We start from the raw sequence: 22335 nt of genomic DNA on the forward strand, positions 1-22335 counted from the left end.
CCCCAGGTTGTCAGAGCTCCTCTCTTGGCAGAATTATCGGCTGCCAGGCTGAATCTCCAGAAGCCACTTCATGAACCCTGTTATCTTCCTGGATCCACCCACGTACTTGCAAAACAACCATCATTTCAGAAATGCACACAGAGAGATACAGGCTGCGTGCCCACCCACCCCTGCAAATCGGCAGAGACACCTGCAAGAACAAACCATGGGGTGGTGGGGGGAGGTGCCCCTTTCTATCTGGTGTGATTTTATTCACAACAGAGACCTTCCTGAGCCTAGATGCTCCATTCCAGACCCTTCCAAAGATCCCATTCTGCTCGCGAGCCATGACTCCCAATTCCAAAGGAAAATTTGGTCAGAAAGACTATGGAGACACAATCGACCATTTCCTGGGAGGGGGTTGGTATCGATCCAGAACTTCCCACTGTAGGACATACCTGGCTGGGCAGCATTAAACAGGAGCAGGCTGGTCACAGACTCAGGCCGTGTAACCAGGGCCTCTGTGCGGTCGGGGATGCAGGGGACTCCCTCTCCAGAGCCCGGTCTCCCAGACGAGCACAGAGAACCTCTGAATTCAAATGTGCCAATCATGCATGAAGTGGGGATTTCAATCCAGTGAGTGTCTGTCATAGTAACCTGGTCGTCTGGGGTATAAAAGGGACCCCCCCCCCCGCCTTCTGGGTCGATTGCCATTTCGCTGAGATTGAGCTTATTCTCAAGATTAAAAATACTTTTTCTCTCACCCTCATTGTGCTTAATTGGTCCAAAAGCACCAAGGTCCAGACCCCTTGAGCCCAACACCACATTTTAGGGATGTTTAACAACATTTCTTTTACTCCCAAATTAAAGAAAACAAGTGCCACAGACTGCATTCCACCCAACAGCCGCAGCTCCTAGAAACAGAGAGAGATAGAAACAGAGCGAGTCAGAGGGGGTCTCCTGAGCCATCCAGTCTGACCCCCAGCTCCAGCCAGCTCTGCTCATGACATGCCCACCATGTGCATGTCCAGCCCATCCTTGAACATCCTCACCAATTGGGCTTCAACCACCTCCCGTGGAAGCCCATTCCAAACCCTCGGGGTCCTAACCATCAGGAAGTACTTCCTGGCATCCAAACTGAACCTTGATTCCCTGAGCTTAGCTCCATTAGAACATGTCTTGCCCTCCTCTACAGGGGAGAACAGGTCTCTACCCACCTCCATGTGACCCCCCCCCCCCCCGCCCGTACCTATATGCTGCCAACGGATCCCCTCGGAGTCTCCTCTTCTCCAGGCTGAAAAGACCCAGTTCCCTCAGTCTTGCCTCATACGGTTTTCCCTGCAATCGAACCACCATCCTTGTGCCCCTATGCCACACCGATTCCAACCTGGCTTTATCCTTCCTGTTCTTTTACAGCTACCAACCTCCGCAAAGCACCAGTGTTTTGCATGAATTTGGGAACCATTGGTGTGTATAGTTTTGAATTGGTGCTACTTTACAATGTCTTATAATTATTTTACTTGGCCTCTTTCACTCCCTTCCCCATAGGGAGTTCATTTGTTTATGTGCTCCTGGCAGACTGGACCATATTTTAAAGCACATGGGAGAGCTCCTTTGAAATGTCTCATTTCGGACTCCCCCCTGCAAAAAAGCAGCAAAACATGCAGAACACAGGCTCAACAGGAAGTCGGCCTGGCTAAAATCCTACTCTCTGAGCCACTAGCTTTTCAGTGACAATTTTTAAACCTGGAGATAACATGATGCCCTTTCCTTCATCCCCAGATTTTCTCATTGTAGGGAAGTATGTGAAATTCATTTAAAGTTATTTATCTAGATTATTGTTATCAGCCCCTTTTGGATCAAATGCAGAGCCGGATTTGGCAGTCAAAGTACACAGATTTCTGTCCTTGCATGTGAGTCAGATTAAAAAAACCTGTTTGACTGCACATGTACATTTGAAAAATGTGCAGGAAAAATGGCACACTTTTGAAAAGTATTTGTACCGTTACCAGTAAGAATGCATACATTGCAAAGACATTCACAACTGAAATGTTCCTCTGAAAACATACATATGAAAATGTGCAGAAATGCAAAAGCAAAGCAAGGGGGGATTCCAGGGAACTCCATGTGCTTGGCGCATGCCTGTCCACCACATGCGCTGCTTGAACATGGCTACCGGAGTGGCCACTTAGCGTTACCAAAGCAAGAGAGCCAGATGCGCACAGGTCAATGGATATGCAGGGAGACCAATTAAGGGAAAATGGCTAGTCGAAATAGAAATGTTTGCCCCGCGACAGTGAGGAGCTGTCCCGAAGCTCCCTGCAGATGAGCTTCAAAGCAAGGGACTGGAGCTCCCCATCCCGGGGGCTGACTTTGAACTGGACTTGCGCAGCCCTTCGGACAGGCCAGTCCTCGGCAAGGCAGGACAAGGGGCCACGCGAACTCTAAGAGCCAGTGAGGTGCGCCGGTCGAGAGCATGGGGCTGCCACTCACGTGCTCTAGTTGTAGCCCTCCTCAGCCATGGAGCATGCGGGGAACTTTGGGCCAGACACAGCCTCTTTGCCCCACCTACCTCACAGGGCTGTTGTTCAGGGGATAAGCAGAATGATGTAAGCTGTTATGAGTCTGTTGTAGGAAAAATGGTGGGAGATACATCTCATAAAATAAGAGACATTGGCACTGGGACCTATCAATGAGAATAGCACAAGATGGAGCACGTGCTGGGGAGAAACTTGGGGAAAGCTATTGTGATGCAGGAAGTCCCCTTGTGCACGCGCACGCGGAAGACGCCTGTCGACAGATTGCACTGCAGACCCAACACCCTGGGCAGGGAATCTGATTCAGGAGTTTGCAGAACCGCCCAGCTCTGGGATCCGTCACCTCAAGCAGATGACGAGGCAACCGCGATGGGCCAGCTCTGGGAGACAACAGCCAGCAAGAACTACAAACAGACAGATGGTGTGCAAAATATTTATTTGTATGTCTCTTCCTCCCCTCCCCCTAATCGCATTTCCGAACTGGGTAGTGCAAGTTTCCTCCAAGCTCCCTTGCACCATCTCTGCAAGTCCTATTAAGTGCCCCCTCCCCAAAGGCAGGGTGGGTTTTCACCCAGAGAGGCTGGTCGTGGGATGCTTTGGCAACCTGCCAGGGCAGCACCTCAAGGTGCTCGTCAGGCCAAGAGCCAGGAAGCTGCTGCTGAAATGAGAGCCCATGAGTCCCGGGTGACTTCCAAGCTGACGGCCCCCCTTACGTGACCTGCACGGTTCCGCCTCCACCTGAGCAGAAAACGACCCATGCCGCTTTCATCCGCCCCGGCTGGCTGACTCCCTGACCACCACTCCCCGGTCCTGTGACTGCACTCAGGCAACACAATCATCCACACTAAGGAGTTGCGGGGGGGCTCACTGTGGGTAGCTCTTGAACCGTGGGTGATCGTACCATCTGAACCCAGCTGCCTAACCCAGCTGTTAACCACGAACCTATGAAGAGAACCGATGTTTGTTGCTGGGTTGTGAACAGTCTACATGTTCACCATGGTCTGTTTATAACTTTTGTATCCCGTCCACCACTTTGACATCTCGGGATGGCTTACAATAAAGAACAATAAAATAGCAAAACAACACAGTATCCAGCAATCAAGATTAAAAGCCCCAGTTAAAACAAGCTAAACATTAAAATAATGGGAGAATAAAAAGGTTTTCTCCTGACACCGAAAAGAATAAAGTGACGGTGCCAGGCAAACCTCTCTGGGGAGCATATTCCATAGATGGGGTGCCACCTTCTCCAGGTAGCCACCCTCCTGACCTCCTTCGAGGAGGGCTCCCGGAGCAGGGCCTCCACCTCAGATCTGAAGGGGTGGGAGGGCACACAGGGGAGAAGGCACTCCTTCAGGTACCCAGCGTTTAGGGATTCATAGGTCATCACCAGCACCTTGAATTGGGCCTGGACTTCAACTGGCCGCCAGTGTAAGTGATCGAGGACCGGCGTTACATGTGAGCACCTGCCAGTGCCTGTTAATACGCTGGCAGCTCTGTTCTGGACCAAGTGAAGCAACCGGACCGTCTTCAAGGGCATCCCCACAGAGGCTGTTGTCTTGTTGCCGTTCGGACACCACCATCTCCTGCCTTTTGACAACCCACAGTTCAAGGGCGACCTACACTGAACCCCCGAGTGTGGATTCTCTCGTTGCCAGAGCCCACCAGGGAATCCTCTTTTCCGCTGCCCTTGCCCACAGCTGCTTGTGCTCCCCACACTTTTCCTGGCTGCCAACGGCAGCGGATGGGCAGCCTGTGGCATCTCTTGCACTGCCTTCTCACCAGAGCGAAGGTGAGCAAGAGGTTGCATTGGGAGAGGAGCAGCAGCTCCAGGGGATTTGGACAGGGCCTCTCCTGAGCTGTGGGCCTCATGCAGGAGTCCTCCAGACCAGCTCTGCCTGGAGAGCACCAGCTTGCTCGCCCTCGCATTCATCTCGGTCACGGGGGCGATTTCTGGATGTTTTGACCTACAGCTCCCCTCCGCTTTAGCCAATGGTGAGTGAGAGGGGCTGCTGCTGCCCAAAATGCCGAGAAGGCTACAAGCGCCACACTGCTGTCTAGGCCAAGGAGGAGCTAACTGGCGGCCGCCTTGACCCCCTGAGAAATGTTATCTGGATCCTCAGGGAGTCTTCGGATGGTTTTCAATTCAGGGATCTGAGCACTCGCAGGAAAACCAGAATTGTTGAGCAAGGTAGCACACCTGTGCAGCCTCTCCCCGGGGCTTCAGTGCAACTCCTAAATTATGCTCATTCCTGAACGCACGGACTCCTTGAGTGCTGGAATGTTGGTTCAGGGGTCAGTTTGCAGGCAGCTACCTGCTTCTGGACGGCCATCTAGGAGGACGGAACTCTCCCGTACAAATCCACCCACCCACCCGAGAATCCAGAAGTGAGCAATCCCTGATCTAGATCCAACCCTGCTGTGGAAGCAGCTTCTGAAGCCCAGCCACGCACGGACTGGTTCTTCAGGCACTGCTCCCTTGGGAGCGAACGGAGGGGCAGGCAGGTATGAGGACCTTGCAGAGATGGGTGGAGCTGGAGTTTCATCTGGGATCCTGAGCAAACATATACTGAACCAGAGCACTGGACCACCGAACCAGGCCCTGTGCCGATCCGTAGCAGCGTCCTCTTGGACAAGAGGTTTGTGAGCCCCAACGTGGGACCTTCTGCACGCGGCACATGCTCTGCCACTGAGTTATGGGGAGAGCATGCCCCACGTACAGCAAGGTTTCATCTCTTCCCCATGGAGAAACCCCCACCAGCCCCATCACACATCGGGCAGAAAACGCAGCACAGGGAGAAGCCGATCGCCACAAGCGTCTTCCCCCTTCAGGAGCTCAGGCACTCGGGCACCACCAAAGCGCCGCCCACTGGTCAGCTGCCTCTAGGAATGCACAGAAAGCAATCCAGCCCTGGGAAGGACGGACCAGAGCAGGTCACACGGCCAGCCCAAGACTGAAGAACCCCAAGATGCAACCATGGCTCCCTACGAGGTGAGGAGGGGGTCTGGGGCGGCTCGCTGCGCCTGGCCAGTGCTTGAGAGGGGGGCCATCGGGGCGGAGGGGGAGCAGGGCACCTTCGTACAGAACCCTGGAAAGGCGGGGAGCTCCTCCTGTCCACAGGGGACCAGCTGAACACACAGCTGCTACGGGGTTGCCTTCCCTTCCAAAAGCCAAGCACTCCTCCTGCAGGCGGGGCTGGGCTGCGGAGTCTCTCAGGGGAAGGGGGGCAGTGGCTGGCCCGCTCCTGGCCCACCAGCTGCCTGTGCCACATCCTGCCCCTCCACAGGAGCCCTCGCACGCGTCTGGGGGCTTTTGGCATCTGCAAGATGCCCCACGCGGCTCAGGGCTTCCGTGCCTCTTGTGCACCAGGCCGGCCCTCCTGCGCCCACCCGCAGCCTGCCCCCAGTGCGCCTGCAATGTTTGGCACTTCCAGGGCTGGCGTTGCAGAGAACCGGGGCCAGGCCAGCCGCTAAGGCGGGGGTGGGACCTGAGCCCCGAGGAGGTCGTAGGCGAAGATGTTCCAGAAGACGGCAAAGACCAGGAAGGTGGCGTAGGAGAGAAGCACCACCCACCAGCTGCACTGGTCCTGGAGGTTCTCCTCGTAGCTGCGGAGAATGGTGAGGCCCATGCTAATGCCCACGATCGCCCCTGCCAGGTGGGCCATGAAGCTGGGCTGTGGACCCGAGGAGGGCAGGGGTGGTGAGAAGCGCAGCCAGACAGCCCGGCCTACCTCGGAACTCACTGCAAGGAGAGAGGCAGACAGAGAAATGATCTGGAGAACAAGCTTCTAGCCCTCAGCATGAGCATCAGCCCACCAAGCCTGCCTTTTGCGGTGCTTCCACGAACCCAGCCTTCCATCAGACACATTTTCTTATTAAATAGAGCCCCATCAAGTAGCTGGGACTCAGGAATCAGAGACCTAGTGCTAGCAGGGAAGGACACGGGGGAAGAGGACACAACATGGCTGACTGGAAAGGAGCTCGGTGGCGGAGAGAAGGAATGGCAGGACAGGAAGAGGCTCCGGGGCCCCTCCCAGGCAGCGAGTCCTCTCAGACACCGGCCAGGGAGTCCTGCGTGGGATTATTGGGTGCAGTTCATGAATCCAATAAACAGACAAACAAGTTTGCTTTTAAGAACATGAGGATGAGCAGGAATTTGAGTGGGAGGATACAGCTGGGAGAAAAGGGCCGATCCTGTCTGTGCCTTGTGAACACCCCCCACCCCCGGAACGACCACCCCAGGTGGCAATAAGGCCTGGAATCACAGGAGCTTTTCACCACAAATCTTTATTGTTGAGCAGAGGAAGAGGAAATGAGTCACCTTGAGAGGCCAAGAGAAAGAGGCACCAGATGTTTCTTCACATGCGTATGCTCGGGGACGTGTGCATGTACATGTACAAACACACACACCTGTGTGCACTCTGGCCTTGCCATTGTTTCTACCCTACTCATTGCTAAATATGTGGCTCCCAGAAGCTTTTGCCTGTGGGGAAGCAGCCCCCAAGGGGGTGATGGGGGAGCAGAGTAACCCACTGACCCTCCAGAACGGGCCTAGGCACCCTTCCTAGCCCCTGCCGACACGGCCAGCGGTCCAGAATTACGGGAAGGGCGGCTCAAACCATCTGAGCTGCAGCAGCTCACCACCCCGGTCTGGAATAAGCCATGAGGAAAGCGGCCAGGGCAAGCTGGCAGGCAGAGAGAGGCAGCCCGGACCGAACGCCTTCTCTCGCAGTCCCAGGACCCGCGTGCCCGCTCGTTCCGCAGCAGCAGGGCCGTGGAGCCTCAGTGCCTGGAACTCTGCATGCGTCCTGAGGAGACCTTGGGGATGTCTTCTTTTGAAGCCCATTATCAGTCTAAGTGCAACCTGTGTCGTTGAAACTTGCTGTACCCCCTTCAGCCTCTGGGGAGGCTCCCCTGTCTGGCTCATAACTTTAACCTACCAAGTCGGAAGCCGGGGAGACTGAGAGAGAGAGATATGCCTGCCTCTCTCGACTGCCCTGGGGTGGCTGCCTTCAGAGGAGAAGTGTGGCCAGACCCCTTCCTCAGGGGGCTCTGGGGCGCACCATGGCAGAGGGCATGGCTTTGCTCAGATAGGGGGCAGACAATTTGCTTGAAGGCTTTGCTGCTGAAGCTGGGGCGGGACACAAGCAGAGACGGAAACAAAGAAAGTACTTACTGCAGACCAGAGCCAGCACCATACGGAGCAGCTTGTACGGACAACGCATCCCTGCCCAGTTCTGTGGATGGAAAGACAGGACAGGAGTTCCGTTACCTCCACAGCAGCCTTCCCTGACCAGGTGGCCTCCAGGTGTGCCGGGAGCGGAACTCCCATAGTTCTAAGCCAGGGCCGCCAGTGGCATTTCCCAGCTCTCTGATCTGCCGTGGCCCAAGCTCTTTTGCTTCCTGAAGAACAAGATGGCAGTTTGTCCCAGTCCACGTACAACGGAGGCTGGGCGGAGAGGTGACCCCTCTTCAGCGCATTCTGCATGGCTGCCTCCTTCACTGCACCTGAGGGGACGGCCGGCACGAGGGCCCGTGGCAGGCATGCTGCTTGGGGTGCATCCCTCCCTCTGCCTAACGGCGGGCCGGCAGGGCCAAACCCGGCGCTGAACGGAAGCACCGCTGTGGCGAATCCAGTGGAGCCAGCAGGAGCCCTGCTCGCTGGCAAGTGCTGCGGGGTGTCGCTACTCTTGTTCTTGATTACATTTATTCTCTCCCTTTTGCATGTAAGGCGGCTTACATGATTCTCCTCCATTGTGTCCTCACAACAACCCTGCGGAGCAGGCTGGCCTGAAAGGCAGGGACAGGCCCAAAGTCACGCAGTGAACTGAATGGCTCATTGGGGACTGCAACCCCGATGTCCCAGGTCCCGGTCCTGCTCTCCTACCACCAGCCCAACTGGACCGTGGCTCGCGTTATCCAGTGCAATTGCTTGTGGGGGACAGACCGTTCCCACAAGAGGCGGGATGGAAAACTTTGAAATAAATACTCACTACTTAACTATCTGGCTACTTCTTTAAAAAACATTACCTCACAAGCCTCATTTGTGCTTTCCCAGAAACCACAGGATCCGTTTCCTAAGGAATTCTCCTAGGCGTGTTTATAGAGAAGGCCTGGAAGCCCAGAATCCACAGCATGGTTCAGTCACGCTGGAAATTGCCAGCCTTTTCCCCCTCCATTTTCTCATGCACAGAATTAATTCGATCCACCTTTCCCCCAAAAACAGCACTCACGAAAGCAAACAAATCCAGATTACCAAATCTGAATGAAAGCACAGGGCAGGATCAAGTAAATAGAAACTATTACTAACACAAGAACTCGACAACACAATCAATTCACAAAGCTCTTCACAGCAACAGGCCTGCCTGATTAAAACAAAACCAAAAACCCTTTCTGCCCGCTGGTAGAGGGACGATCCCCTCCTACGGTGGGGACTTCCAGGGCCAAGGGGCAGCCACTGAGGAGGCCCCATCTTATGTCTCCACCGAGCATGCCTGTGGCACAGGTACTGGGAGAAGGGCCTCCCCTGGGAGCGACAGGAAATACGGGGGCAAGCCCTCCCCTGGGAAAACAGGCGAGAGCAACTCTCTTGAATGGTCACAGAATTCTGGAAAGGGGGAAAAGGGAAAACTGGAGAAGCAAATGGGCGAGAAAGCGATGGAGTATCTTGGAAGAGGGGCCGACTGGCATCCAGAAAGGCACTGTGTGCACGAACACAACCTCCTGCGGGCCCCGCGTACAAGCAGCGATGGACAAGCCGCCTCGGCGCAGTTCAGCACCGGCCGAGGGAAGAAGCCGGCCACGGATCCCCACCGCTCTCACCATGACTACGTTGGCCAGGTGCGCCGAGCAGAGCGCGTAGACCCCTCCTGAGCCTCCAACCAACGGCGCCCTCATGTCTGTGATGGAGACGGTCAAAGAACCTAGAGAGAGGAGCGAAGGGGGGAGAGAGAGGGGTGGGGAAGGGGAACATGAGGGGCTTTGCTTCTCCCAGAAACTTGACGCCTATATTTGAGTGCCGCTGGTGGTGGGTTGCCCTGCGGGTCATCCTCAGCATGTAGCAATTGAGGACCCCCTCCTCAGACACACCCTCGTCTGCCAAGACTTCTTCAAGGGCTGCCTTCTCCTGAATCCCACACATGCACCCCACATGCCTAAACTTATCAGGAGCCCTACTCCTGCTGAAGCGCAAAACAAGCAAAGAAACAGAAACAAGGTCGGGGCCAAAGAGCAGGGCCTTTCTGCTCATGGCCCCTGCACTGTGGAATCCGACTTTTGGAAAGCTGCCAGAGGAAAGCTTCATTTTTAATGACTACTTTTAATTATAGTTCTTTGCTTCATATACTGAGTCATTCATTTTATTTGATTTTGCATTGATTTTATGGCCTCCAAGTTTCTCCAAGGACTCATTTGGCTACAGGGCAAGGTGACTCTGTTTTCATAGACTTTATTTTTATTATTACATTTACAGCTCGCCTTTTTCCTCTTGCAAAGAATCTAAGCTTGCACACATGATCGTCCTCCTCTCCATTTTATCCTCACAACATCCCTGTGAAGTAGGCTAGGCTGAGAGGCAGTGACTGGCTCAGACTCACCCAGTGGGCTTCAAGGGCAGATGGAGGACCCACCCAGGATCCCCCAGATCCCAGGCCGGCACTTGCATTGCTCCCCGGACTGCCTAGATGCGTACGGAAAGGCTCGCTTTTGTCACAGGGTCCGAGTGGAGCAGCCTTTCTGTCCCTTCAGCCACGGCCACCAGACAGGCCAAAATAAGCCAACAGGCAGTGGCCCCCCGTCCGCAGCCCTCTTGAAGGCCACGCAGGGCTTCCCAGCAGTCCATCCCACTGGCCAGAGAGGGCCGTATTTCTGAATCAGCCTGTGCTGCACGCTGCCCCGGCGTTCCAGGACACAATCCGACGCCCTGTGAAGCTGCCCCTGGGCGCCACACGGTTGGAGGGGAGCCACTAGCTTGGGTGGGGGGCGGGTTGGGACGGGGCTGGAAACACCCATGAGGCGGGAGGCTGCTCTCGGCTGCTCACCACGACCTCCAGCAGCGGAAGCACGTCAGCTGGAGAAGGGAGAGGACACATCCTGCCTGCGGGGTTCCCAGCAGCACGGGACTGGGGGGCAGGGGTGCCGAGCCTAGGCAGGCCTGTGGTCTGGCCCCGCACCGCCTGTCTCTGGCCCGCTGCGGCTGAGGGGCCATCCACCTTGCAGCACCAGCAGCAGAGGACGAGGAGGGTGCGGAGTCCAGCCCCTGCCGGTGGTGGCCCCTTCACCCGGCCCACCAGCACCGGTCAGGCTGCTCCGTCTTTCGGCAGAGCCGCTGCAACAAGGGTGCAGAGCGTCCTGCGGCCCACGGGCACGAGTCGAGGTCAGAGAAGGCAGCGCAGCCCAGTGGGGTGGGCCACAGGCCAAGGGGACGGGGCCCAAACAGAAAAGGGCCACCAGGCCGCAGCCTCAAGCTCTTGCTGCCCGTGAGCGAGCCTCAGGAGCAGCAGCACGGTCCTCTCGGGTGGGGCGAGTCACGGTCCAGCATGTGGGATCAGGGCACCGGGACGCAGACAACCGGCCCGCTACGAGGGCCTATTCCAAATCAGTCAAGCAGTCCTGAGTCCAAGGCTTGGGACTGGAGCGGAAGGTGAGGAAGGAGGAGCAGGTGAAGACCCGGAAGCCAGGCAGGGTCCAGAAGCGGAGGCAGGAGCAAGGCGACAGGCAGAGTCTCCAGAACCAGGTTCCAGGAGGCACAGCGAGCTCCAACAACACCAGAGACCTTCACCGCCAAGGCAGCCCCTGGAGGCAAGAGCCGGTTCTTATATAGCGCTTCCCCAGGGCTCCCAGGTGGTGCTCGCAGCAGCCCAGGTGGCCGCAACTGACCGTGGGCCGGGTCCTGCGACCTCCAGGGCTGCTATTCTGGTCTCTGGTCCCTGACGCTGCCTCAGAACCTCACGGGGTGGCGGGGTCCCCCAGCGCCAGGAGCCCACCCAGCAGCTGGTGGCTGAGAGAAAGGTGGAAGCGCTGCACGCCCACACTAGGATCGGGCCTGGGCAGGGATGCCGTTTAGTATCTCCCTCCACAAGCTCAACCTGACCAGACTTGACCCACCGGAGCTGATGGTCAGCACAGGAAGGGCCCTCCCCTCGGCAGGCACAGAAGGTTCTCTCCTGTGCCAAGCAGAGCCTGGGGAGGGGTGGGTGGGTGGCGGCCTTTATGCCAAGGCTACCATGCCAGGGAAGAGGAGTAAACCCCTCGGCACTCCAGTCACAACTGGGCCCCCCGACTGCTTCCATTTACAGGTTACCCCCCCACCACCACACCTGAGGACTCACACAATGCCAAAATGTGAGCTTTGTCTTGCCTGTCGATTCACCATAAAGGCCAGCTAGAAATAACAGAAGACCCGCCACGCAAGCAGTGAGATTTTAAATAAACTAACTGCATGGGTCTTAATCAGTGAAAATTTGAACCGATTTGCATTTGAATGACACCAATGTTCAGAGCAGCTGCAGGAGGGTGGTATCTGAAAAACCAAGACGCATGAAAATATTCCGGTGGGCATCAGCTGAGAAACACGGTACTTCCTCCTGTGTGAGGAAGGGGAGGTGGAGCGCCTCCTCTACGAAGCCTGCCGCCCATAGAGCCGCCGGGGCAGGGCGAGGGCGCTGCTCCACGGGCCCCGGCTCGGCCGCTGGCATCTCCATGTCGGACAGGGGCAGCTCCACCTAGAATGCTGGAAAGCTGCTGGATGGACTTAGACAGAGGGAGCAGGGCATAACATAATTCACAGTTTCTTGACATTTTTCAAAATCATCAGGCCTGAATGAAAAGAGCAGGATTCCAGAAGGAAAGATCAGACACAGGAACTGCTCCATGGGGCGGTGGAGGTTGGGGACAATGATTGAATCCGCTGGCAGCAGCGGCTGAGCATGGGAACATACCTCAGGCTCAAAGACACACAGCAACTTGATGAGACAGAGGCTCGGAAGTGGCCCGGCACTCACACTCCGCAGCCAACCCTCTGGCCAGAAGCTGGATGTCCTCCTCTTTGCAGGAATTTTTTAAAAAATCAGGGGACACCTTTTTAATCAATTTAAAAACAAGGAAATCCATGGAATTATTAACTGGCTAAACGCTGCAGCCCACTAATAAATAAATATTAGACGTTACAGGGTGGGGAGATGATCATGCATGCTAAACTATCAAGGAAGTGAGCTGATGTCTATTCAGACAGGGGGAAAGTCCTACAACTCCCAGCATCCCCCAGTGTCTGTCTAAATAGGGACAGGACTGCATCTTAGAAGTGGGCTCCACGTGGATGCAGGGATTACGGCTGATCCTGGAGAGGCCGCAGAAAGCAAAGCCTGAGGATGCCAGCAGAGAGAAGCAGCGGATTCTCGCTCGCTCTGTCTGCTTTGCTGAGCCAGCGGCTCACAAGAGGAGAGGCGTCACTCTGGCGCGGAATCGTTGCCCTCCGTTCTGCACGCGTGCTCCGGGTGAGTAATCCCGCAGCTGCTGCAATGCCTTGGGCTTGGCAATGCGGCCCCCCAGCAGGCGGCCTCCAAAGCACCATCGGGCTGGAGTGGCCCCCTCACCCCGCGGGCCTGGGAGTGGAACTGGGGGCCACAGAGAATCCCGCCAGGGCCAGATGGTGCTCCCAGCAGTCTCGGTGTGACACATCGGGATGCGGGCAGGGAAGGGGCGGCGCAGCGCAGTGCTGATGCAGAGTCGAGGGGGCGAAGGAGGGAAAAGAGGGGCCTAGAAGCCCCCGAACCTTTGCGGACAGTTTCAAAAGGGCAGTCCACCAAAATCTTTTGAAGGAAAAGAAACAAAGAAGCTCTGTCTGTCTGTCTCCCTCTCTCAGTCCCCAAGAAAAATGGATGCTGGTGTTCATGTGTGTGTCCCTTATAGCGGCATCTTAGAATACTGCTCCCTATATTTTCTAACATTATTTTCTGTAATAACCTTGCAAGTCACCTTGGGCAGCTACCTGGTAAGATAAAAATAAGATAAATGAAAAAAGATAAACGATGACAAAAGATAAAAAAGATTTTAAAAGATAAAAATAAGATATCGAATAAAAATAAGGAAGGTACCTGACAAATAAGAGTATATTAAAGAACTAAATTTTGCTGATGATAGGCAAGGTGACAAAATTACCACGCACAGACGTGGTCTAACAGACAATCCATCCTCCTGTCAGTGTCCATCTTAAAAGTCACTTTTGGCCCTCTCTTTGGAAATCCATCTTAAATTTTCTACTCTTTATTCTCAGGGAAGCCCAGAATGGAGAAGGTATGTTTGTAATGCTTTCTGGCTGACTTACATTCGCATTATAAACCTACATTTCCTACATGGGCATTATAACTCTAAATAGAGGGAGAGTCTTGAGCTGGGGACTTGGAAGACCCGGGTTCAAGTCCCTATTCTGCTATGGGGCTCACTGGGTGGCTTTGGGTCAATCCCTGACTCTCAGCTTAGCCTACCTTACAGGGTTGTTGTGAGGACAAAATAGAGAGGAGGGGGGCTGCCTATGCCACCTTGGGCTCCTTGGAGGAGAAAGCAAGCACACCTGTAACACAGGCAGGAATCCAGCTGTTTCCTTCTGCGTGAGGCGGCCATCCACAATGGCACCTCCACACTAACCTACGGGAACACTTAACGGCCTCCTTGCGCTCCAGCCCCTCCCACATCACCGGCATCTCCTCCCAAATGTTCCAAGCGGGCTCCACTTTGGGCAGAAATCCCGCACAGAGTGCAGTGCAGTCTTCAAACAAGAGGACACCCTCGGCTTGCAGAAGCCTCGGGCGGAGCTGCCAGTCCCCTTGCCTTTAAGCAGACCTGGGCTAGCAAGGCCGAGACCCTCTCAGAGAGACTGCCTGCCTGTAAGCCAGATGGGCTAGAGACACACTTGGGGGGCAAACTGCTGTGGAGAGCGGGACAGGCGGGAATTCCACCCCAGACCAGCTGCTGCCGCCTCACTCTTCCACTCAGGAAGGCTTGCTTGGAAGCCCAGCTCTTGCAGCAGCATGTTCTTTTGCCCTGGTTCTGCGTAACGGCAGCTTCATACGTCCCTGTGGCACTTTAGGAAGAGCAGCAAGAAATGTGTGGATGCCACACCAGCCCTGGAGAAGGGACAGAGCTCTTCCGGATTAACTTAGCTTGGAGCAGAGAAAATGTAAAATACGGCATCTGCAATGCACCACTCGGAGCATTGGAAAAAGTACCTAGAGGGCAGGTATCCCCCCCCCCACACACACACGCTTTTAGTGAGGATCAGTTCGAAAAAGGTACATTGCAATTCTGAAATGAGAGGGTGCCAAAAAGGGTCGGTCCAATCCACATGTGCCCCCAGAAATGTCGCATGGCACAAGCCGTGGGATACCACGACTCGTGCGGCAGGCCAGGATGAGGGAAACTTGGCTCTGAGCCGTCACTCAGCCCTGGAGCAAAATGGGCCAGCCACACATTTGTTCCCAGCCTGCCTTACAGGGTTGGTGTGAAGACACCGGTGAAGGAGGGGGAAGAACCGTCTATGCTGCCTTTGGTCCTTGGAGGGGAGGCAAGATATAAACATGGTGCGTGTGGCCCCGTAGCACCCAAGCAGGTTCACAGTGTCCTCTGGTGGGACTGGGAAGAGAGGAGGCTGGAGGGCATCGAAATATTGTTTTGCTTGTTTTATTCTACTTATTTATTGTAGGCCGTCCTGAGATGTTTGTAGGGGGCAGGATAAAAAAAGTTTTTAATTAATTAATTAATGTGTGCTGGGGCCAGGGGCTTGCTTGCTCACCTGCCAGGACTCCCGCGAGGTAGAGAAAGCTGATACGAAGGATGCCATGGACCATCTCGAGGGGCACCCCAATCATCAGCTGCAGGAGGGCATTGAATCCCAGCTGTTCCAACCTTGGGAGAGAGAAAGGAGGAGGGGGATCCTACCATGAAGAATCCCAGGATGGGGGAGAGAGCATCCAGCTCGCCTTGGCATTAAAGGAAGGGCTAGAAATAACCAGAGTTAGAAACTCGGGATTATCCCTCTCTCCCGCTGCCCCACTCTCCTGCCAAAAGCCTCTGAAATTCTCAGGCCTGCAAACCTCATCCCTGCTTTTTAAATCCTGCAGGTGCATTTGCAAAAGCAGAGCATCTTCCTTGTCATTTCCAGGACCAAGAGGAGTTTCACACCTGCAGTAATTATGCGGCAGTGTTCCCCCCTCCCCCCCACCGAGCTATGCGCACACTGCAGAAATGCCAAATTTACTCTCTCCCTCCAAACTTGACATCCTGAGACACTGTCAGAAGATGATCCTAGGACTCATGACAACAAACAAGACATCAAGAATCACGTGGTCAGCAAAGGTGATAACGGTCTCTAAACCGGATAGGTTAATCCTAAGTTTCTCCTATCAGGAAGAGCAACAAGACAACAAACTCAGGAGATGGAAACATGCGGGAAGCGGGGAAATAAGGTTTTCTTTAACTGGAACCAAGTAGTGGCATTTCTTATTTATCTGCATGTCTATCCTGTCCTATACGGAAAGCTTGGAGCAGGTCTCTACCACAAATATCTGCAGGGGGTTGCAAATGGAAATATAAATAATCTGCAAAATAAAATGGATCTTGCAAAACATGGGAGAGCAAGCGTAGGTCCCGGGAGCAGCAGCCTGTTCCCCCACTTTCAGGTTAGGCTGATCCCACCAGAAGAGCCGCCCCCCCCCCCCCGCCCAATCCAGGTGCACCCACCTGTCAGAAGCATTTGCTCACACATACACACGCTTTTCTTCTGCTGCGGGGGTGCCGCACGAGTTCTCCAGATTGGCCCACCCCCTTCCCTAACCTGACCCCTTCCACGCACCCAGCGCTCGATGGCTTGAATGCAAGTTGTAAGCCGTCCAGAGCCAGAGCCGCACTGGAATTGGATGGGTTAGAAAGATCCCCAAATAAATAAATAAATAAATAAATAAATAAATAACGCAGGCCTCTCCCCCACTTCGACCCTAATCCTCCCGGCAAGCCGAGTGGCTCTTTGCAAGAGATTCAAGCCACAGCGCAGGGGTACTTTGGCCCCACCCCTCTGGCCTTTGGCCCCACCCCTCACCCTTGGCCCCACCCACGGCCTGAGGGCTCTTCCAGGGGACCTCTGCATGAAGAGGCTGCCCTGCTGCTCCGCGCACGGGAGGAGGCAAGCGGGGGGGCGGGGGAGCACTTACCCGACATGCATGAACATGTACGTGAAGAACCGCCAGGCCCGGGCCCGGTGTCCGGGGTGGTAGATGAGGGGGCTCTTCATGTACTCTGGATGGTACGTCTGCAGCACCCACTTGTTCAGCCGAGCCCCATAGCAAAGGAACACGATAATCTGGGAGAACCAGGGAGAAGGCTGCTTAGGCAGTCCCAGGGCAGGGGCGGGCCGTGCGCGGGCTGCACACCGGGGGGGCGGGGGGGGGGCGGGCCGAAAAGCCACAGAGAGCGGTCTGCGGCGTTACTGCCTTTGAAAACAAGAAAGGGCTTTCTAGTCCTCTTGGTTGCCAACAGGAGAGTGACTGCTCAGAGGCCCAGACGGCGGGGGTCCCAGAGGTGGGAACGGGGCCCTCAGCGCCTCTGCTACTCCCTCATCCCTCCCCACGACTAGACAAAGTTGAATAAATGCTGTGGAAGCGCAACCATTTCAGAATAAATCTGCCTCAATTAAACAGGCTGCAGAATTTAGCTTTTGTGGTTGCAGAACCGTATCTCTAGATCACATCGACACTGATGCACCCCACTCTGGCGTGAAGCCCTCCACCTGCAGCGCCTGGCCGCTCCTACAAGCAGCCGATTACGCCCCCCGCCCTTCTTATGTTTCTAGCCTCGGTGGGCATCGAGAGAACAGCTGGAAACACCTGGAAGCACTTTCCTGGGGAGGATGGAAGAAGACCGCCAGCACCTCGGTTTCAAAAGCGGCCTGCTGCTGCCCACCCCCCCCGTCCTCCCGGGCCATGCCGCCTCTGCGGGCAAGGGGCGGGGGGAACAGTGGCGCGCCCCTCTGCGCACCTGGGTCAGTGTGACGACCGCCATGAAGACAGGTGGGGGGCAGGCACGGTGCCGGTAGAAGTACCACCGCCGGTCCATCTCACAGGGCAGGATCTCGTAGGCCACGTAGCGCACGAAGCGCTTGTAGAAGCCCAGGCCGGTCTCGTCCAGGAGCCCATCGCGGGGCAGGGCTCGCTGCCCGTTGGCGATGGCCCGCTTGAAGCTGCTCGACCGCTTGCTGCTGATCTGCAAAGAGAGACCGTGAAACACAAAGGCCGGCACGTCACGGCGGGCAACCAGACCCCTCGCCGGGAAAGGGTCCCCCGGGGGTTCCAGTGAGCTGGCAAAGCGAGGAGCATCTGCTCTGGAAGTGGCCATCCCAAATCTACTGGGCAGGGGTGCCACAGGGGGTGCCCACTATGACCAGCCCCTGGGCAAAGCAGGCTGCCACCTCAAAGGCACAGTCACCCTGAGGCGAGAGGGCCAAACTCCACTAGAAGAGGCTCTTGGGCGCGTGGGGCGGACGGCAAGGTGAACAGGACAGAAACAGTGGCCTGCCCCAGTTTGAGGGTTCCGTGCCTGCAGGGCAGCCTTGGCAGAAGCATTTCGCCCGTGGGAAAGTGCTGGACTATGGGGGATGTGCAAAAGCTGGGCACCTGCGGTGGCTGCAAGAAAGCAGCCGGGGGCACGGCTGAGGGGTGTGTGGCCCCCTGGGCAGCCATTCTGGGACTTCCAGCTCTGCAGGGGACACAAGCGAGAGCGACGAAAAGACAAACTCAGTGTACGTTGACAAAGGCAGGCAGCCCTTCGGTTTACGACTCTGGTTTCTCACCAGACTCCAGATGCGTATCTTTCTGAGCCGGGGACAAAGCCACCGCGAAGAAGGTAGACAAGGCCCTGGAGAGCAAAGTGCCCACAGCACCGGCCCCTGGGACTTGCGGGTGGCCTCCCGTCTCCTCACAGGAGGACCGCCAGAGGCCAAGCTTGGCTCACCGGTTCCTCACACGCACCTGCTCCTGTTTCCCCACCAGCACCGTCAAGTCAGGATTTCAGCCGCCCGGCTGAGGACGGGGGTGCTGTCAAATTGCTGGGGCTCAGGCAGCCCGGCTGGCTCCAGCCTGCCCCTGCAGCACGCAGACCCTTCTGGTGACAGGAGCCCGCTTCCTCAGGTGCAGGAAGCCTATTCGCCTGCCCACAGGTGTGGCAGAGGGGGACGGTCCTCTGGGGCAGTGGGCTCAAAAGGCGAGGCACAACGCACCGCTGGCGAAGGCTCACATGCCTGCGGACGAAGGGCGGCAGCTGTTCAAGCAGAGGCAAGCGGAGGAGGAGGAGGAAGGCCTTGCTCAGCGGGACTGGCTCCATGCCGGGCAGCCTGCAGTGCCTTGACACTCGGGCGGGGGGCAGAGTTCCTGCAGCCCCCCAGCCCTGCTTGGTTGGACTCAAGGTGTGGGGTGGACTCCGTGACACATCCGAGATCGTCATCGCTTAAGCAGCCAAGGCTTGACAGGTCCCCTGCCAGTTTCCTGGCAAGAGAGTATCCGTCTCTGTTTTGAACAAGGACGAGAGACCTTGCTCACTGAGGTCCAACAACTTGAATTTTCAAGCTGCCTGCAATTTCAGGCTGTTTCTCTCACTGGGGGGCAGAGGGAGTGGGGGGCAAGGGAGGGAATGGCCATGCTCCACCCAGCTCACCAGGTCTCCTGTCTGCAGGGAGCTGCCCCATGTCCTGCACTGCCCCATGGTGACCTATAGGCCCGCATGCTGCTCTCCAATGGTCCTTTTCTCTTTTAGGTTCAGTCACTCCCTCCAGACCGACAGACTCCCGAGACAGGCAAAGGCCGAAGCAGGGAGATGCTGGTCTTGCTGACACATTTTTACTCCACCTGTTCTCCAGAGAGCCCAAGCTGGCAATGCCCCTCTCATTCTACCCTCACAACAGTCCTGTGAGGTAGGACGTGCTGAGAGCTGGCGCCAGCTCCAAGGTGTGGTTCATGGCTGAGTCGGAATTTGCATGGTTTCTCCCTGGTCTAAATTGAACTCACGAACTGCAACATCCCATTGGCTTAGCTTCACTTTTTTTTTAATGTACTGCTCCTATCTTTGGAGCCGCTCACTAGACAACAAGGGTTGTAGCTGTGCCTAAAGTATGAGAGATTTGCAGTAGTGAGCGATCTGTGGTGTCTTTAGACAAAACAACACCCTGCAGCTCCCAGGGAAGAAGAGATTGTTGCCATGAAAAAAATTATTTCCGGAGGATTCCAAGATGGCGTCGGAACGAGACGGATGTGATTAACGGAGTCTGTTTATCACATCGGTATTACTCGGCAGCGAGTCATAGGAGACTCATCTAAGCCCTGTCGGGGTGAAGACAGATTGCCTGGGCACGCTTTTGGCTTGATGGGAGATGGCAATCTCATATCTGCTCAGAGCAATTCAGGTACTTCTCAACCAAGTAACACAGGGGGTGGTTTCAGCCCCTTCAAGTTCTCGACATCTTAGAAGATTAGCTTATTTATTTATTTATTTATTTATTTATGTATTTATTTATTTATTTATTTCTATGCCGCTCCTTGCCGAAGCCTCAGGGCGGCTTACAACACAATAAAATACAAAAATAACAATATAAAATAAATAACAATATAAAATAAATAACAATATAAGTCGCCCTGGCCAGATAAATAAGCAAATATTGTTAACAATTAAAATGACGTTTAAATAAAAAGGTCTTCTCCTGGCACCGAAAAACAAATAACGATGGTGCCAGGCGGACCTCTCTGGGGAGCGCATTCCATAACTTAGGTGCCACCGCTGAGAAAGCCCTCCTCCGAGTACCCACCCTCCTAATTTCTTTCACGGAGGGTTCCCGGAGAAGGGCCTCTCCCGCAGATCTCAGGGGGCGGCCGGGCATATATGGATGCAAGCGCTCCTTCAGGTAACCAGGACCCAAGCCATTAGCTTAGGATTCTTATTAGCTAGATAAGCATTGGAACTGCTGAGTAAATATTTTTTACTTCTTTCGCAATATTACCCATGGAAAAGCTGCATTTGTTTATAATTTGGCATTAAGAAAAGAAAAACCCTCCGGATGTTTAGGCGGCGACTGAGATGAGAGAGTGCTGAGGCTTTTGTCCAAGTTGAAGCCGAAGAAAAAGACTTTTTCCTCTAACCTCTCTAAGCGTATAAAATTAGTTTAAATTTTTAAGGTGCAATTACATGATAGGAGTTCAAAGCTTTGACCGATCATTTTGGATATCTGCTTGGACTTCTGCCAAGACCAACTGGACACTCGCCAGGATATTTTTCACATTGTCGGATGCTTTCTTCTTCAATGTGACGACTGTTTGGGTGGGTATTCCTATTTTCCTTTTGCAATACTACTTGTGGAAAAACTATATCTGTTGTTAATTGGCATAAAAAAAAGAGAGAGAAAAGGGAGAAAAGAGGAAGGATATAAGAATCTCCATTTCCTCTCCTGCATTTCTGGGACCTCTGCCAAAGTATTTGGCAACTTGCCAACCTTCTGACCACTAGTGATCTAGAGAAAAGAAAAGTGAAACTGATCTTGGCTGCCACTTTCTGGCTATTGGAATTATTGCAAGGATGGAAGAGCTGAAGGGTTTTTTTTGGAAATACAAGAATCTTTAATAACTTTACAAATATCCCACGAGGTGATGTTGAGACAACAGGAAATCTTCTCAATTGTACAAAAAAAGCGCTTTGATAAGCTTGATGCTTCTTTTAAGGAGATGGTGATTGATGTAGAATCCAGAACTGAACAGAATATACAAGAAATGCAACAAGTATATGAAAAATTTGAAACTGTGGATAAAAAGAAACAAATTTGGCCACTAAAGAAAGGAATATTTTTTTTGAAGGATGGATGGATCCTGAATTAACTAAAATTGATTCTGAGGAAGAAGAAACAGTGAAGGTTGATTTGCAGCAAAAAAACACAGCCATTGGGAATAAATACTGACCTACAACAAATGCTACAATCACTCAAGATAAAGCAAGAAATAGTGAAGATTGAAATACAGACTTTGAAGTGGGTTTATTTTCAACAAATAACACCAAGGGGAGAAAGATGGGCTGGAGATGTAAAGTTTAAAAATATTGATTTTCAACAAACCCTATTAAAACAAAAGCGGTTTGGAAGAGGTGTAAAAAAGAAATCTTAAAAAGGAATGGTATAAATGGGTTGGCGTGTTTATTGTGGTATGGAAAGGCTAAGGTATATGATTTTAACTGTGGAAGCTTTTCTACATTTAAATGTGTTGAATTGTGAAGAGATTCTTTTCTCTTTTTTTCTTAAAAATGAATGACCAAAAGCTAAGTTGCATAACTCTTTTGTCTTTGAATTACTATACTAGAAAATGACTATTATGGGAGTGGTACTAAATAGATTTCTTTTTACAAGCGAGATATACTAAAGATTGTAAGGAGCTGGACTCTTATAAGGAGTTAATTGTATGTGATTAAGTGAAGTGTAAGCTAAGACTATCAAATTTGGAACCTTTCTTTTTTTTTATTGGCTGGAGAAACGGGACTTGGTTTAGATCTAAAAATGTTTTTTAAGATTCCATTTTTAAGACCTTTTTATTTAAGCGTCATTTTAATTGTTAACAGTATTTGCTTATTTTATCTGGCCAGGGCGACTTATTTTATATTGTTATTTATTTTATATTGTTATTTATTTTATATTGTTATTTTTGTATTTTACTTTATGTTGTGAGCCGCCCCGAGGCTTCGGCGAATGGGGCGGCATAGAAATGTTTAAATAAATAAATAAATAAATAAATAAATAAATAAATAAATAAAT

General features: G+C 53.5%; 1 protein-coding gene across 4 annotated transcripts in view; it reads right to left on the bottom strand.

The window, feature by feature from the left end:
• Nucleotides 1-5983: 5983 nt before the first annotated feature.
• RHBDL1 (rhomboid like 1) overlaps nucleotides 5984-22335 on the bottom strand; it is a 32576-nt gene continuing 16224 nt past the window's right edge. For 3 of the 4 annotated variants that reach the window (XM_044433577.1, XM_044433578.1, XM_044433580.1), the window contains 6 exons: nucleotides 17538-17762; nucleotides 16715-16863; nucleotides 15301-15413; nucleotides 9336-9436; nucleotides 7690-7750; nucleotides 5984-6255 (listed from right to left, as the gene is read on the bottom strand). In XM_044433577.1, coding sequence (XP_044289512.1) covers nucleotides 5984-6255; nucleotides 7690-7750; nucleotides 9336-9436; nucleotides 15301-15413; nucleotides 16715-16863; nucleotides 17538-17762 — 921 coding nt within the window. The remainder of the gene's footprint in view (nucleotides 6256-7689; nucleotides 7751-9335; nucleotides 9437-15300; nucleotides 15414-16714; nucleotides 16864-17537; nucleotides 17763-22335) is intronic. The other variant, XM_044433581.1, reaches the window with a different exon arrangement.

This window comes from Varanus komodoensis, unplaced genomic scaffold, assembly GCF_004798865.1.
Source record: "Varanus komodoensis strain SLA01 unplaced genomic scaffold, ASM479886v1 scaffold26, whole genome shotgun sequence".
NCBI classification, from domain to species: domain Eukaryota; kingdom Metazoa; phylum Chordata; class Lepidosauria; order Squamata; family Varanidae; genus Varanus; species Varanus komodoensis.